The sequence below is a fragment of the Panthera onca genome, chromosome B1, assembly GCF_046562875.1.
Source record: "Panthera onca isolate mPanOnc1 chromosome B1, mPanOnc1 haplotype 2, whole genome shotgun sequence".
NCBI lineage: Eukaryota > Metazoa > Chordata > Mammalia > Carnivora > Felidae > Panthera > Panthera onca.
In genome coordinates, this window is record NC_138342.1 from 33592700 (window position 1) to 33611353 (window position 18654).

Consider the following 18654-nt stretch of genomic DNA (forward strand, 5'->3'; position numbering starts at 1 on the left):
CTCAGGCTGGTCAGAATTATGGGTGACACGTGGAGCTGCTGTGGCTTGGAGTCAGGCTCTAGCTAGGGCTCACTTTGCCTCTGCCGTGTGCTTGCTGTGTGGCTGTGGGCAAGTCTCTACGGTTGTGAAACGTGAATCTCTGTGCAGACAGCAACGATCTTGTTTACCGGGGTGCTCTTGGGACGTACTATGGTGCCTGCCACACAGGAAACCCCAAACAAAAATTTTTTAAATGAATAAAACAACTAATCAATAATACAAATTGCTTGGTACGGTCCCTGAAAGATGTTCAATAATGTAAATAAAAGCCACGAAATGACCCAATGACCCAGTAATACCATGTTTGTGAATATATCCCCTAAGAAATCATCCCACGTAAAAGTAACTTATGTATATGTATATGTGCATATATACTTTTTATATGTAAAATAGGACAGATGTGGGGCACCTGGGTGGCTCAGTATGTTAAATGTCCGACTTTGGCTTGGGTCATGACCCACAGCTAGTGGGTTCGAGCCCCTCATGGGGCTCTGTACTGCCAGCTTGGAGCCTGGAGCCTGTTTCAGATTCTGTGTCTCCCTCTCTCTCTGCCCCTGCCCTGCTTGCACTCTCTCTCTCTCTCTCTCAAATAAATAAACATTAAAAAAAAAAAAAAAGCACAGATGTGAGTTATAGTGAAATACTGGGGAACTAACTCAAAGGCTCTGCTAACAACGGAGAATGGCAGTGCAATTATGAATTGTTGAAACAATGGGAAGCAATTTAGCTAAAACCTGGCAAGTGTGTAGACTATATTGAAAATCAGCATTTTAAAACAATCTGAGAAAATGTTTAGAAGACATAGATACGAGTGTATATTTATTAGACAATGAGTAAGAATTTGGAGTGATAAAACTTAGAGATAATTACACTTTTTTTTCTATTAAGTTGCTTAAGATTTTTTGAATTGAGCCCCCCATCCCCCACCCCTGCCAAGGAAAAGAAAGGAAATGAAGCACGCAGCTCCGTTGCCAGATGAGGAGCTCTCCGTGGGTTCACCCATACAGGGCAAGGCCTGTTCTTGCTGTGGTGTCCCTGCTAGGCAGTGGAGGGGCCGCTGATGGAAGGCCCTGGCAGGAGATGTGTTGCTGAAGAACATGATGCTTTCTTAATCACCTAAGTGTGTTAGATTCGTGGTAGAATCAATTTCCTTAATGAATGAATTGGCTGCCGCTAGAGCAGTTCCTTTGCCCAAAGCTCTTTTGAGGAGGATGACATTTAGACGTATTCTCTGTAATCGACAGGCCATTCTTGGCTGATGGCAGCCCTGGTTCACATTTGGCAAAAAAGATAGTTGATGATTCCATCAGCATTTTGAAGTAAGCCGCCTCAATCCAAGCCCAGATAACCTAGAACTTGGCATTAGTTAATAGTGGTCCTGATTTCACCTTAGTTTTATCTAGTGCTCTGTTGTTCTAAGGGGCTGTCTCACAGAATAAAGGAGAGAAGACTTCTAAATGCACAGTTGTGTAGAAGTACAAGCACGAATTGTTGCTGTGTTGTTATAATTTCCACCTGATGCATATCAGCTTCCTGCAGGGAAGGTCAGGCAGATCTTATTCTGGTTTTATAGAGGAGGGATAAGCGTAAGAGGACCAACTTCTTTATCGGGGTGTGATGAAGATTACGTGAGAGGTTCATGGGGACAGATTATGACAAGACAGAGGGGAACGCCTGATCCAGCAGTAGGTCAGATCATCAGAAACCGTTTTCAAGAAGAGGTGGGAGCTGGGGGGTGAGTGAAGGGCAGGTCTTCGCAGGCAAATAGAGACGCACTGAGTTTGTCTGAAGAAAGGTCAGTAAGGGAGAGTAGGTACCCATTAGTTGGGATGGGGAATTGAGGCCCAAGTGAAACCAGGATTTCCTACTGGATGTCCCTCAGCTTTCCAGGAGATGAGGCAAATTAGGACACCTCGTCCCTATGCCCTCCTTCTCGTCTGCTTTTGTTCTTTTGCTGCAGTAGACGGAAGATCCTTCCACTGTTGCCCTTGCGAGGGGAAGCCTCACTCCTCTCTTTCCTCTGTATGTGTGAACATCCGGGCCTGTGGAAGGTGTACTTTCTGTGAAAATGGTGAAAAAAAAGAGAAAGGGGGCAAAAATCAAGTTACTGAGAACTGAGAGCTTCTGAGATTAAAAGGTCGTGGATTCCAGTGTGACTTAAGTCCTCAAAGGGTCACTTGGTGGCGTTACTCAGGATGCCATCTGAATTCGCTCTCAGTTACTCTTCTGTGTGGAGAGACACATAAGTGGGTCATCCCTGCCGGTTGGCCACTTGTGCAGTACCACTGAAACCCACATCTATTTTTCACCTACAGGTCCATTAGTTTCTCCTAAAGGGAGGAATTCCACTGAAATCAAGCCCATCAGCCTTCCACACTGACTATGGGACCCACAACGGCTCTTTTGTGGGTACATGTGACACGCCGACTGGAGATGATCTCTCATGTCTATATAGGGTATTGCTCTAACATGGACTGGAGCCCCTCCCCTCCCCTCTCCCAGCTCCATATTTAGCCATCTGCTGAAGGCTACGTGTGTCATCAAAGTTTATCATCTGCCTTTACTGCTATGGAGTAATACAGAGGTTTACGTTCTTGTTTTCACCGAGGCAGGTAATAACATTTTCCCTCATGGCCTCCATTTTAATAGAACCACAGAGAAAGCTAATTTTGTCAAATTACTTTATAATTTGGGAAACTGAGGCCCTGAGAACTGATTTGATGTGCCTCAGGGTGTTAGAACTGGCTAAGAATGAAGGTCACTGACTCTTTGACGCTTGCTAGGTGGAACAGCTTAGACAGGAATTTCTTTGTTTACATGATATTTTTGTTTTCATGCTACAAGAAGAAATCCCCCTCTTTTTGGTCACGATGGCTTGGTATAAGATACACAGGGCACTGTTTGGCAGAGAAAACTCTATAGTGCCACTTCAAATTCCTCACTTATAATTAACATTTGTTTAGCATTACATTTAATAATTATTATTTAACAATGCTATTATTAGTAAGGACTACTTATTGTATGTTTGCTATGTGTTGACTATGTACAAATAATATGTTTACATTTGCTAAGGATTCTTTCAAATGCTTATTTATTTATTTTGAGAGAGAGAGAGAGAGAAAGCTCAAGTAGGGGAGGAGCAGAGAGAGAGGGAAAGAGAGAATCCCAACAGGTTCCTTGCAATTAGCACAAAGCCCAAGGTGGGGCTCGATCTCATAAACTGTGATATCATGACCTGAGTCAAAATCCGGAGTCATACCTCACCCTCCACCCAGGAGTCCTGCTCTGTGCTAAGGAGTGTATACATCTAAGCACACTTAATTCTTTCAGCAACCCCATGATGTAGATATTATTACAACAATTTTCAGAGGAGGAAATGGAGGCTGAGGGACATTAAGAAACTCTGCTAAGGTTGTTGCATGGGTGGTCAGTTGGGAGCTCGGATTCAACTCCAGATCCACCCAACTTTAAAGTGGTGTTCTCAACAATTTCGCCTCATCTACTTATTTTTGCAGATACTTACTTAGGAAATTTGGCTTTTACTCAATCAATCTATCAGAAAGATTTTATTTAATAACCAAAAGCCTGACACATGCACATTTTTCCTAGTTCCTCATTGGCATCAAAATGAAACTCAAAAATGTCTTAAAAGGTCTTGGCTCTGGACCAAGTAATGAGAGGATCACAAACGCGTATATTTAAGTCATCTATAGTTCTAAAGAGCTAAGGTCTGAGACCTGACAGAGCCCCCCAGGGGAGACTTTGCTCAAAGGTCTGGTGACGAAGAGGTCAAGGACCATAGTGCATGAGTGACCCAGTGTGAGTCTTCAGACAGAGTCCAGCTGAACATTTGACATCCCAGCCCCCATGCCACAGACATTCAATATTTGGCATTTTAAATAAATTGTAGTGGAAATACATAACATGATGGTTCCCTATAGGTCCCACATGCCAGGTTCTATGCTAAGACAGCCTCTCCACAAGCTGCATACTCACAATAATTTCATGAAGAGGTAATTTTCTTATTCTCATTTTTATGAAGAAACCAGGACTCTGAGAGGTTAAGTAATTTGGCCAAGGTCACCCAGCTCACATATCGTTAAAAAAATGAAAATGCGAAAATCATGTGAATTATGTATTTGATTAACTTATTTGCAAATGCTGTTACGTCTAATTAAACAAACAGAAACTACGGGTTGATAAGAACAAAAATTTCCCGGAAGGGAATGTCAGGATTTAGAGGAGTGATTTTTTAAAAAATTATGTTTTGGGGCGCCTGGGTGGCTCAGTCATTTGAGCGTCCGACTTTGGCTCAGGTCATGATCTCACAGTTCGTGGGTTCGAGCCCCGCATCAGGCTCCGTGCTGACTGCTTGCTCAGAGCCTGGAGCCTGCTTCAGATTCTGTGTCTCCTTCTCTCTCTGCCCCTCCCCCGCTCAAGCTTTGTCTCACTCTGTTTCTCAAAAATAAATAAATGTAAAAAAAAAAAATTAAGAAAAAAAGTTACGTTTTGAAGCAGACCTATGGGTCTGTTTTACATTGCTTTACATATAACAAGTCAGGAAGACAGCCTGTGGGGGAGGTTATAAGCCCATATTGCATTAATAACCTTTACTCTGAATTTTGGTCTGAAAGATTTTTCCTTCGTCTGAAGCTGGTCTGTCCTGTGATGATGTCCCTGAGCGGAAGGGACACCGTCTCCAAAGCTGATCTCATTGTCTGGAGCTCTTACACCTGCAGTGAATGAGAATTTATTTGACCCTTTCTTGAAATTCAGATGCTGTCATATTTGTACAGTCCTGTTTAAGAGACAGGCACTGAATATGTTTGCTTTTAAGCCAGTTATTTTATATGACTAGGGCCCAGTGGTGTTCCTGGTGCATACATAGCTGTTTCGAAACGTTGGAAAGAAAGAACTAATTTAATCCTCACCACATCTCTGAGAAGTGGTTCCTCAGTTTATCGCATTCTTGCAGATGTGTACACAGAGGCTTGGAGATGAAGTCACATGCTCAAAGCTATGTCGTCGTATTGGTTACGGAGCTTGATTTCAGATGCAGAAAACGCCAAGGACAGTGCTCTCTCTATTACATCTGTAGCCAGTTTTTGACAAAACCTGAAAAGAAAAACCACAGCAAAATTTTAGAGTTCTGGTGGATTTCTTTTCTCTGACCTCAGCATGAATTCCCACGTAAACCAAGGACTGGCTGATTAATCAATAAATGAAGAGAAGTGCCTACATCGTCACTCATTACATTTCTCTTTCTTGCAGTTCCCGAAGTGGCTGGGGTCCGTTAGAAACTGAAGCTGCTGTCTGCTGCCTTCTCCACTTCTTGGAGCAGAAGCCAAGAGAGAGCTGTTTGAAGACGCCACATTCACACATCAGGTTGCTATTGAGGTCTTTTTCGTGTTGATATCGGAGCAGTTGCTGGTATTTTTATCATTAGCCTGATTTAGAGATAAAATCAGCTTCTGCTTCTTACTGGGTGGGGTTGTGGGTGTCTGTGCTGGGGTATGTGCCCAGCTTTTCTTGCCAAAGGGAAGAGTGAGTGGACAGTGGGTTGGACTGGCTACACAGAGGTGGGCGTGTTTAATCAGTTTGCCAATGAGGAAGTTCCCCGTCATTGAAAAGGGAAAAAGAAAGACTCAATTCCCTCCACCATCACCCCCCCCTTGTTTTCTCTGTTGCAGTTGAAGACTAGCTGTTGAAGGTTTTCAACGTAGATTGTGTCTCCCTTAGATGGACGAGGAGAATTGCTGTCAGGGGTCCTGAGAAACCCCATCTGGTTTCCATTCCTTGTGTTGAATGGCATTTGCTTCAGCAACCCACTGAGGGCCCTTTTACTTGGGATTCTGAACTTGTAACCCAGAATCCAGGCTGGGAAGATGCTGAGTTCCATCAAGTGTGTGTTGGTGGGAGATTCTGCTGTGGGGAAAACTTCTCTGCTGGTGCGCTTCACTTCAGAGACCTTCCCGGAGGCCTACAAGCCCACGGTGTATGAGAACACAGGTGTGGACGTCTTCATGGATGGCATCCAGATAAGCCTGGGCCTTTGGGACACGGCGGGCAACGATGCCTTCAGAAGCATCCGTCCCCTGTCCTACCAGCAGGCAGACGTGGTGCTGATGTGCTATTCTGTAGCCAACCATACCTCTTTCCTGAACCTGAAGAACAAGTGGATTGGTGAAATCAGGAGCAACTTGCCCTGCACACCTGTGCTGGTGGTGGCTACTCAGACTGACCAGCGCGAGATGGGGCCCCACAGGGCCTCCTGCGTCAGTGCCATAGAAGGAAAGAAACTGGCCCAGGAAGTGAGAGCAAAGGGCTATCTAGAGTGCTCAGCCCTTAGCAACCGAGGGGTTCAGCAGGTATTTGAGTGTGCCGTCCGAACTGCTGTCAACCAAGCCAGGAGACGCAACAGAAGGAGGTTCTTCTCCATTAACGAGTGCAAGATTTTCTAACTTCCCGGAGACTTTGCCCACACTCATTTACTCACCCCAAAGACTAAAGGGACAGGGAGAGCGGACAAGCTGGCAAGAACTGATGCTCTTTCTAGATACATACTGCACAGCACCTCCTTTCGGATACAGTTGTTGATGAGACTTGGCCACTGGCTGTTTTTATGAAATACACTCTAGAAATGGACCGCTTGCCCAGTCCAAATAGAAGGACCTATAATGAAGACTCTATCTTCGATTAAAAAGCCAAAATAGCCTCCATAATTTTGGACAATGAAGTGAGTTTTTCAAAGAATTCCATATTTAAAGACACATTCTATTTAAATAATAGTAAAATGTATATCTCTTGTATATAATTAGTTTTTACATTTGGAAAGTCTTTCCCTACGTGCTCCCACACACAATTGTAACCCTATGGGGCTCTGCCAAAGGTCTGTAGTGTTTTCACCTGAAGTAGTAATTTTGTTAACACCACTTGCCTGCTGGATATTACCAGGTAATCAAATTTTGAAGTGACCATAGCCTTATCCTTGCGATTAATTTTCCATCCACCTGTTACTCTCCGTTGTGTATAAAATACAGTTCAATAACAAGATTCTTCAATGCTGTCTAATTAAAAATTAACATTTGCAGTAGCTGTCACTCGATTTCTCTGTAATTATATAAAAAAGCATTTCTTATTTATGACACTACCTTTCACCCAAAGAACTCCAGTTATGCACTAAGCATTCCTCCCTCATTTGCCAAAATAGGTGGGAGGAAAACCTTCCAGGTAGGGAATCAGACGGCTCACATGGAGCAGAAGTGAGGAAATCACACTTTCGTTTCAGGAACTGGTACCTGCTTCTTCCAACACCACAGTTCCTAGCTGGCTGTAGGTCTTGGGAAGAAGAGCAGGCCCAAATTTCTGTGTGATGGTAATTTTGCAAATTCGTTATTTGAGTGCTAACCTGAGGTGGCATGGCAACATCATGTATTAATTTTAGGACCCAATCCAAGCAATTGGGAAGGTGTTGACCTATATGTGCATGTAGGTAAGGGGAAAAATGGAGGAACTTATAATTTTTACTATTTCACGAATATGAAGCACCTGTGTGAAAAAAAAAATTTGCAGAATCCAAGCATAGGGAACAGACAAACTGCACAGCAGTTGTTACGATAATAAAAAGTTATCAGGGGAAGTACTGAATACAGGAGGATACTTCCCCACCCCGCCCCCACTCCCCATTCTATCTAATGGCTTAAAAGCAATGATCTCATTCAGCTGTTGAAGTTGGGAATAGAGGTCTACGTAACTTGAGAGAGAACTTGTGACTGCAGACACCCAGGTATATCATTTGCTCACCTAACCACGTTTGTTAAAGTACACCATTGTTTTAATACAGCATGGCCACTGCATACAAACGGTAAGAGAGTTGACATAAATGACTATGATTAACTTATATTGGCATACCCAACCTAACCTTCTGGTTTCCTTATGTGCTCAGTCCTCTGTGGCTATGCTCAGTACCAAAATCAGGTTTGTGCTTGTCCCCAGATTCCTTTCTCCTTCTCTTCTCTCATTCACATCCAGGAAAGGCCCAGGACCTGGAGTTTAGTCTCTGGAGACCGGAGTTCCCCGGTCTGCCTTCACCCAGACATCCCCAGTCCCCCAGTCCTGTGGCTTATCCTCACCTCTGTGTCTCCCGTGTGCCTGGCTTGAGAGCACCTATATCCAGCTCTCTGCACTGCGTGTCCAGAGGGTTGGAGTGCTTGAAAGCTGACTAGGCAGGGAAGACGAGCACAGCTCACCTCTGATTTCCCTGTTGATTCTGACCCTCTCCTCCAACATACAAACAGTATTTTTTATTTTTTATTTTTTTTTAGAGAGAGAGAGAAGGAGAGAGAGAATCCCAAGCAGGCTCCATGCTCAGTGCAGAGCCTGATGCTGGTTCGGTCTCACAACCTGATCATGACTGAGCTGATCATGACCTAAGCTGAAATCAAGAGTCAGATACTTAACCAACTGAGCCACCCAGGCACCTCCAACATACAAACAGTTTAAAATCACTCATTCAGGTGTTTTTTCAGAGACAGGCTTTAGGGTAAAGGGGTATTTAACATGTTAGCAGGAATGAATTTCTACTCCCTAAGATTGGCTGTCCCCAGGCTTTTCATTTTTTTCTTGTCGAAGGGAGGTGGGAGGGTTGTCTGAAAATGGGAGGGCCCAGGTACCTGATGCAAAGTGAAGGAAGAGGAGGTGATTCCACGGTGGAAGGGGAGGAAGAAGGGAAAGTCAGAGATGGCACTCAAATGGCTTTGCCTTCACCCGGGCACATGCACAGATAATAAGCCCTCTGCCTATTGGCAGGAACCAAGCTCAAAGGCTCCCTCTGGGTATGCTCACACTTGAGAACAGGAATCCATGTATAAGCCCTCCCCAGAGACCTGGCAGAACTTGAGGCCAATTAGTGTCTGTCTTCCCTGCTAGACTGTGAGTTCTTGAAGGCAGAGGGAACTCCGCATCTTAGTATCCCCAGGGCCCAGCACAGGGGAGGAACCGTCGCTAAACAAGGTTGTGTTGAGCTGACTTGGAAAGAGAGACAAGAATTGGGTTGCTATGGTGCAAGGTGGTTATGAGAAGGAAGCAGATCCTTGCTAGCCTAGGGGGTAAGAAATGAAAATAGGTCATTTTGTTGGAGTCCATGCAGTGTATGTTCTATGTGTGTGTATATTTGTTTTGCCTGCCTAGATTTAGGCATATGTTTCTTGCATTTCAAAACTCATGGTACCATTTGGTAGACTATTGTATGTTGATCCTTAGCTATTCTAAGTAGCAACATTAAGTATGCTCTTGTTTATATTAAAGAATTGATTTGAGTGCTTGAGTAATTCATCCCATTCGGTCTTACTTAATACTGACTATCTGAATGGGGCAGCAGAATCTAGTGTGATGAACTGAGGCTGAGCAATGAGAAAGCCCAAAGCATCCTAATGGTTAAAGTTCACTGAGTGCCCGGATGTCCAGGCACTGCGCTAAACACTTGAGTGTGCATTATCTTACCACATGGTGTGTGTAGATGTCGACACTAGTAAGCACACTAGTAAGTACATCTTGCATGAGGAACCAGGCTCAGCCTGCTGATGTGACAAATCTTAGGTCAGACCGCAGGTGAGCGCCAACACCAGGAGTCTTGAGCAGGTCTGTATGACTCCAAAGCTCTGCTCAAAACCACTGTGCTCCACTTCCTCTCAGAGCAGCCCAGTTGTATGTATGGTTTTGCCACATCCGATCTCAGGCAGCCTTGTAGACCCCACCCCCACCAGTCTAGCGGCTTATATTTTAAAAATTCTTTTTAATAAAATATTCCAATCTGATCTTACTCCTCCCGTTTTATCTTTCTTTCTGCTAATGAGAACGAGATCCCCCAAAGTCACAGAGCACCGTCATTCGCAAAAAGGTCCCTGCTCCAATTCTTGGTTTTTAAGGATAATTTCATTGTTAATTTGGAAAGCCTGGTTCTTTCCTTTTAAGGATTTGGTACCAAGGAAGGGCATCTATCCAGCATGAGATCTGTAGGGTTATGATAGGACATAGGGGACAGGGTATCGGTGAGTATTCATCCTCACTGCCAAGAAGACAACCCTATTGGTTGAGTCACATCAGAACAACTCAAGGGTAGGGCCTTATTTTTGCTCAGGCTGTATCTCTCCTGCTACTACAGTAAAACATCAAGATATTGAGTAGCTTTTCACCATTAAAGATCAAATGAACGCTAGAATTTACTTGTGATATAAGTTCATTAAAAGTACTTGATTCAACCTAAAGTCCACATTAACTTTTTTGGTTGATTCTAAAATATATCCTAACGTGGAACTTAATACTTAATGGTAGATAAAGAGCCATTTGGAGGGAGTAAGAAGCCAGACTTATTTTGGAGTTAGAAAGTCTGCATCATGTGTCTTTCAGTCTCAGTTTCCTTGTCTTAAAAAAGATATTTATTCCTGGGTTACTTTAAGAACTAACACAGCAGTGATTGTGGAAGTGCTTTATGTTGTAAACTATTGTTCACATGGTGGTGTCATTATGTTTTTGGTGGATTCCTATGCAGATACATAGGCTGAATATTCTAGATCAGATTAGAATATTCTAGAACTTGTCAATAGTGGGTCACATGATGGGATAGCTATGCAGAATTAGGAGCCATTTGTAGCAATGTTAACTAGAGCAAGAAGAGTAAATGACACACGATGATAAAAGCAACAAACTACATTTGAATGCCTACTGGTTCCAGGCCCTGAGCTAGGAACTTTACATGCATCGTCTCATTTAATCCTCATCCGATGCTCATATTAGGTATTATTCTCTTTCTGTTGACAAGAACCTGAGGCTCAGACAGATATATGGAGACATTTCCCTCGTACAGTTACTTTTCAAAATGTCTCAGTTTTACCATGTAATTTTACTGTGTTAAACTCAACCAGTTATGATAAACTGTATTTAATGTCCATTACACTTGTTAATTTAGCTAAGACAGTGAGAATGATCCCTGTTACGCACTGTAGGGGCACACTGATGATTAGGACTCTGCTGCCTTTCTGTGTGAGCTTCCTTTTGTCATTTTTCCTGTGACAAAGTCTCAGGTGGTTTATATCCCACTGTCCTGGTGGCCGCTGCTGGCTGTCTTTACTCCCCCCAGTTCCATTTTCCATTCTTGTTGCCCTCCTCTGAGCCTGAAGGCTAACCCTGTGGACTTTATAACCCAGGACCTCTTCCTGACTGGCTTCCACTTGGATGTGGCCAACGGGAGACTCTGGTTGGAACTCAGAGGATAGGAGGAAAAAGTGGTTGGATGTTTTCTTTCCCCTGCTCCTTTCCAGCTTTGGTGACGCTTATCTGTCAATAGCTGTGAGTCCTTTCATGGCTACAGCTCTGGGCAGCCTCTCCTCCACATTTCCAGCTTTCAGTGGGCTCCAAGACAACATTTCCTCACTTTGCCTCTCAGCCCTAAAGGAAGTAATGGCTTCCTGCTGGTGCTAGTTTGAGGATGCAGCAACATTGTCCATTATGTTCTCTTAACTCAGACCTGCAAGTTATGCCTCATTCAAGTTTCTTCATCTGAATGACCTGGGATAAATTTGGTTTCCTGTGGGATTCTAATATCCACTCACTAAATTTTAAGTCATCTGTATGTTCTAACATAGAGTACTGAAACCTCTACTGAAGGGTATGGATTTGGTAGCTGGCTAACTGCCCTGTCGTAAGCCTCAAAGCCCAGGAAATATCACTCTCAACATCTATTTGCTTGAAAGAGAAACAAAAAGTATGTTGACTAATCTGAATAAACAAAAGAATAGTTTTGAGATAGCAATGTTCAAGGATTGTGTGTCTTCTAATGACATATTTACATTTAAGAAGCTCTGCTATTATCCACAATATATAAAAAACTACTACAAATCAATAAGAAAAACAGCCTAATGTAAAAATGGGCATTTCTCAGAAGAGGAAACATGCATGATATGACCAATAAACAATAGAAAAGGTGTTAAGTTTCATGAGTAGTCAGGGAAATGAAAACAAAATCCACATTGAGATATCATTTTCATACCACTACATTGACAAATAACTGAAAAGTATCAGTATTAAGCCTGGCAGGGATATGAAACTATTGGAAATCTTATATGATGTTTGTGGGGGTGTCAATTGGTATAACATTTGGCAACACTCAGTAGTGATGCATAGCCTGTATCCTTGACCCAGAAATTCCATGCCCTAAAAATACACATGCTTAGATTTCCCAGGAAGCATGTATGAGAATGTTCTTAGCATCACTGTAGGTAATAACAAAAACTAGAAATAACCCAATGTCATCAACAGAAAGTGGCTAAATAAAATTTTGGTATATCACACACAGAATACTATGCAACAATAAAAATGAATGAACTGTAGGCGTATATATCAATATTGATGAATATAGAAATTCATCAGTTCATCAATATTGATGAATGTTGAAAAAAAGCAAGCAGCAAAATAATATATACAATATGATTCCATTTAGTGGAATTCAAATGCAAGCAAAACTTAACAGTATAATCTTTAAAGTGAAAAAAAATTTAAAGCGTGGGAATGATTAACACAGCATTTAAATAAGTGGTTACCTCTTCTGGGCAGGGTAGGAAATACAGTTGAGCAGCATCATCCAGGAGTGTCACAGGCATTAGTAATGTTCCATTTCTTAAGTTTGAGAAGTTGGTACATGAGTGATCATTAAATTTTTTCTTTTATTTAATCTTCAAAAAATATTCTTATGTGTTTTACACACTGTTTTGTGTGCCTGATATTATTCATAATTTAAAAAGTTTTTTAGGGGTGCCTGGGTGGCTCAGTCAGTTGAATATCCAACTCTAGGTTTTGGCTCAGGTCATGATCTCACGGTTTGTGGGTTCGAGCCCCGTGTTGGGCTCCATGCTGACAGCGTAGAACCTGCTTATGATCTTCTCTCCCCCTCTTTTTCTGCCCCTCCCCTGCTTGTGATCTCTGTCTCTCAAAATAAATAAATAAACTTCAAAAATAATTTTTAAAAAGTTTTTTAAAAGTTCAGATTCTACAAATTGCTTGTACTTGAATTCCAGTTCTGCCACTCACCAGCTTCCCAGCCACCTGCAAGTTAACTAACTTGTCTGGACATCAGTTTCCTCATCTGTAAAATGGAGACAATAGTATCTTAAGGTAGGGAGGATTAAAGGAATAAATATAGGTAAAGGCTGAGGGCACCTGGCTGGCTTAGTCAGAAGAGCATCCGACTCTTTATCTTGGGGTTGTGAGTATGAGCCCCACATGGGGCCTAGAGATTACTTAAATAAACAAAACGTTACTAAAAAAAAATATGGGTAAAGGCTGTACAATGTCTGGCACATAGTAAATACTCAGCGAAGGGCAGCTGCATCATTTAACTGTCACATTATATACTTTAGAGCTGGGACGACGCTGCTGTTTTGCGGATGAAGACACTAAGATCTTGGGACGGTTAAGTGATTTGCCAAAGCTCCACAAATTGGTGGCAAACCCAGACCACCAGATCACCTCACTCTTCCTACCACCCTTTTGGGTACTCTTTTTCTAAGCTTCATGAGTAGAGAGTTTGTTTTGTTTTGTTTGTTTTTTCACCTGTTTACTTTTTGTAAGTTTGCTTTTCAATCCGGGTTTCCGGTACTTAATAATTTGTAGTATTATTTCTCAACACAAAGCAGGTGCCTTTCGAGTCTTACAGAAGGGATCAACAGAAGCTCAGTTCCCCAAGTGGAAACAGATCTCTCTTCATTTATTTATTCATTCAGCATTTACTAAACTCCTTAGGCTCTCTGTTGGGGGCGATTCACAGGAAGTGGTGGACTCAGTCACTAAAGGAGGTAACGGCCAAGCACACCTCCATCACTGGAGTCACCATGTTTCATAATTACATGTTTATGTTTCCAACCTCCCATTGGACCATGACCTTCTTAGCACCACGACTGCACCACTGTTCCTGCTTTTGTGGAGTTTAGAATCTAGCTGGGTAGGGATAGGTGTGTATGTGTGGATAATTATTATGTAAACAAACCAGATAAATTGGATGGGTGATCGGTGCTATAAATAAAATAAATTAGGAAAAGGGAGAGAGAATATTCAGTAGTCTATGTTTTTAATCGAGAAGAAGCCAGGATGATGTAGGCATACCACATTATTTAACGATAAACGACTCCTCTGAAAAAGGAAGCAGACTTCACTTTTTCTCTGCTGTCCCCAAGAAAGGGACGCACATGCTTTTCACAATAATCAGTGTTCACTACCCAGCTTTCTTCAGAAGTGACTGACTTCACTGGGGATTCCAGACCATCGCCTGTTGGGTTAGGACTGTTCCAAGGGCTGGATTGGCACATAGGCTGGAACGGAAAATGACATGATTTACAGAAGCAGGGTAGTGTTGGGGCTTACACAGGCAAGAAGTTTCCCACAGATCCTGAAAACAAGGAAGGAAATGACTAGACCGCAGGGTGTAGATAGGACTCAAAGTAGAGCCCAGAGCCTTCCTGCGGGGCCCTTTGGAGCGATTCCAAGAATCTGCATGTACATGCAGCATGGGCCTGAGAAGCAGCAAGGTCCCAGCACACCGGAGCCCATCTGCTGATACAGCCGTGCGTGATTGCCCTTTTAGAAAGAGCAGAGTCAGGTGCCCCAACCTGCCTGTGGAGCTATTACACTGATGCAAACAGGCAAGGGTACAATTTACAAGTGACTCACCGGAGTTAACCCACAACAGTTGTCAGATGGTAGAGCTGTGGTCTCAGGGAACTGGAGATTCACTGAGGGTTTTGACTGAACGTGTTTTTCAAAAAAGGTTTCGCAGAGTCCCAGTAATCACTGTTCAGATGTACTTCTAGAATACATCCCCTTTCTCTTCTCTTCCTCCTCCTCCCCTTCGTCATTTTCTCTCTGCAGCCGGGTACCCGCCTCCCATCCCTGAGTGCTCCAGCATCTGGAACGGTGCCATGGCCATAGGAGACTGAATTCCATTCCTTGAGTGGGTCAGTCCTCACTGCCATTATCTCACAGATTCATTCACGTAGCTCTTAAAAGGCGTCCAGGCTGCTTTCCCATATCTTAACAGTAATAATCACCAGTATTTACCTAGCACTTTATAGGTTATTAAGTACCTTGTGGACATTGTCTCGCATGACCTCACAGCAATGCCGTGGGTTATTGCTGGGCTCATTTTACAGACAAAGAAGCTAAGGTTTGGGAAAGCTAATGCCTCATCTACACACACTTAACTGATGCTTGGCAGAATCGGAATTGTACTTAGATCTCTTGGCACAAACTTCCCATTTTCCACTCTAGCAGGCTTTCATCTGGGGCTCAAGGTGACTCTGTGAAGTAGACTGAGAGAGATGAGGCCCAGGAAGGTGAGGATGTGTCCGGGCCTTACATGTGTGTGTGTGTGTGTGTGTGTGTGTGTACATACAATACATATAATATATAATATATTAATATATAATATATAATATAATATATGTTATTATATAGTATATATTATACTATTTATGTAATATTTATAATATATTATGTAATATAGTATTACTATTGTTATATTATCAGACTCACACTTTTGGAGTTGAAAGGGATGTCAGGGAGGAGTGAGCCCAACTTCATCACTTTACAGATGAGGAGACTGACTCTCCTAGTTGTCCAAGGATATACAGCTTGTTTCAGGCAAAGTTGGGGCTTGAGTACTTGGGCCTGGGAGCTTGTGCCTCTTCTGTCAGGCCTCCGACCTTCCAGCCTCTACCTTTGAGCTATGGACTCTGTGTCTATTTGTTTCAGGTCGCAATTATGGACATTTAAAGATTTACCCTTTATTTTAAATGTCAGGGGCATTGACAGGTGATTAAAAAAAAAAAAAAGAAAAGGTCAGAGACAGAGAGCCTCCCCACCTCCATGAAACCAGCAACAAAAAAGCAGGAAGACGCAAGACACAACAACCTGCCAACAGCACTGTCTTGCTTGTTATTAACAAGATCAATAACCAGAAATACAGGCCCACAATTCAGGGCTGAAGCTTGAAGGATTCAGGGGAAACCTGAAGGTGTTCTCCCAACCCTCTACGCAAATGCTCAGAAGGGCAATCTGCAAGCCAGCCTGCTGGCTGGGGCAGGTTAAAGGAACATAAAGGAAACAAATTCTTTACATCTATTTATCTATCTATCTATTTAGATATAATGGAATATATATAAAGATTATTATAGGGGCATCTGGGTGGCTCAGTCAGTTAAGCATCTCTTGACTTCAGCTCAGGTCATGATGTCATGGTTCCTGAGTCGGAACCCTGCATTGGACTCTGTGCTGACAGCATGGAGCCTACTTGGGATTCTCTCTCCCCTTCTCTCTTTCCCTGCCCCTCCCCTGCTTTCTCTCTATCTCTCTCCAAACAAATAAAAATAAACGTAAAAAAATATTATTATATACATTCTATATGAATATTATATAAATTCCCCCACAAATGTATGCCTACTGTTGAAAAGATTAAAAAAAACCAGCAAAGCAAAAAGGCAATAATAAAAATCACTCGGATAATCAGCATTACATCATCTTTTATATTTATCCTTCCAGAATTTTTCTTACACACATATGTGTGTATTTTTACCATACAAGGATTGTATGGTATAATCGGATTTCCAATCTGCTTTTTTTGCACTTACTATATTGCAAACAGCTTTCAGTGTCAGCATACTAATGAATATACATACTCCTACGTTGTGTATAAAGGCAGTGTGGTAACTATCCCAGATTTTTCCGAGGAACCTATTACCACATGCTTGTTCATTGCATCTGTGGTCGTCTTTTGAACTTTGCACTGGAAAGGTAAGAGTGTGTGAGTATGTGTGTGTGTTGGGGGGGGGGGGGTAATGCCGTAGTAACAACCACAGATATATCCAGCCCTATGTGCTTTACATATATTAATTTATTTACTTGTAAATAACCAAGATAAAGTCACTGCTATTATCTCCATTTTACAGATAAGGAAACTTACCCAAGGTCAGACACTGAGTTAAGCTTCAGTCCAGGCATCTGGCTCAAGCCCATCTCCCGACCACCTCACTTTCAACAGTGGTTCCACACTCTAGCTCTTAGGTCACATAACTGGAAAGGCCTATGGGAACATCTGGAACCAAAAAGAAAAGTCTTGGTATGACCAATGTGAATTCCAGAGATTTCTTTCCTAGAGAGTCACCTGTCTAGTTCATCACAGTCTTGTTATTAACAGCCATCCATCCAGTTCTTCTCTCTCTGGTCTTTTCTCCTGTATTTTCCTCCCAGTGTCCCTCAATTTTTTATATCTTCTTTGCCCTTCCCACAGGGCTGAGATCCATGTAGAAGCTCTCTGGAGGTGGCTTAACCCCTTCAAAGCAGAAGAGCTATGAAATAAACACACATTTCTATTGTTAGTATTGACACCCATCAGACAGAACCTGTATACATTGTCAGGCTTTCATGGTCACTTTCCTCTATTTTACCAGACTTCTGCCCAGGAAGGGCTGGAGGGGGACTAGAGAGGAAGGAAAAGAGGGAGGTGGGGTGGAGGAAGAAAACCCCCATCCTGCCACAACACAGAGTCTCAGATTTTGCTCTGCTTTGATGCTAATGTCTCTGATTCTCCCTGGTTGGGTCTGAAGTTTGGGGGTAGGGTAAGGAGGAGACAGTGATCACTGCTGAGTCGCCATGCTATGGCATGGCTCTAAGAAGCTGTAGTTGAGGAGGTAGAATGGACACTTCTATTTCTCTCCCTCCGAAAAATGACTAGTCATCTTAGTTAAGGCTGATGTTAGACCTCATTGGCTGAAGGTTTGTGTAAGGCAGACTCACGGTCTCTTTCTCTGCCAGGGTATTTTTTTCAGAATGAAACTTATCATGTGATAGAGTCATCTGGCTTTTCCAACGGGTCTGTCTGTGATCGTCTGATTAAACTGCTGTAGTAAAAGATCTCTATTACTATTTTTTAAACTTCCAATCTTTGCAGACCAATAATGTTTAAAAGCACATTGAATTCCTAGAAGAAAAGACAAAGAATTAATAGGAAAAAATGAAACATAAAGGGACATATAAAATGTAAGTCCCATTTTTTATTATTAGATTCAATAGACATTATCCAGTTGCTAAAAAAAACTTCAAATATGTCCTCTTTCTTTTTTTTTTTAAGTTTATTTATCTATTTTGAGAGAGAGAGAGAGAATGTGGGCACAAATGAGGGGGGGGGGACACAGAGAGAGAGAGAGAGAGAGAGAGAGAGAGAGAAAGAGAATCCCAAGCAGGCTACATGCTGTCAGCATGTGGCTCAACGTGGGGCTTGATGTGGGGCTCAATCCCACAAACCTTAAGATCATGGACTGAGCCGAAACCAAGAGTCAGAGGCTTAATGGACTGAGCCACCCAGATACCCCATGAATATGTCATCTGGATTTCTGTGCTTATCTGGCCATGGTCTGGTAGTAGTTTGTAGACCTACCCTGCCTGGTCTTTGGATTACACTTTGAGCAGGGTTGATTTAGTTCACTAATTTATTCTCTGTTTGCAAAAGTTCATTCTTTCACTTATTCATTCTCTGAATAAACATTCAGTAAGTGCCAGTTATAAGCCAGGCAC

General features: G+C 42.5%; 1 protein-coding gene and 1 long non-coding RNA gene across 2 annotated transcripts; one reads left to right on the forward strand and one right to left on the reverse strand.

The window, feature by feature from the left end:
* Positions 1–1415: 1415 nt before the first annotated feature.
* LOC132692591 (uncharacterized) lies at positions 1416–5385 on the reverse strand. Its single transcript, XR_009616450.3, has 3 exons — positions 5279–5385; positions 4971–5154; positions 1416–2099 (listed from the first exon to the last, which is right to left on the reverse strand). It is a non-coding gene; the product is annotated as an uncharacterized LOC132692591 (long non-coding RNA).
* Positions 5386–5831: 446 nt separating this feature from the next.
* On the forward strand, positions 5832–14837 carry RHOH (ras homolog family member H). Its single transcript, XM_078446180.2, has one exon. The coding sequence runs from the start codon at positions 5925–5927 to the stop codon at positions 6498–6500; it is 576 nt and encodes a 191-aa protein (XP_078302306.1). The 5' UTR covers positions 5832–5924; the 3' UTR covers positions 6501–14837.
* The last annotated feature ends 3817 nt before the right edge of the window (positions 14838–18654 follow it).

Bases quoted from the DNA above. Each gene is read 5' to 3' on its own strand.
- RHOH (XM_078446180.2), top strand. From the start codon at position 5,925: ATGCTGAGTTCCATCAAGTGTGTGTTGGTGGGAGATTCTGCTGTGGGG.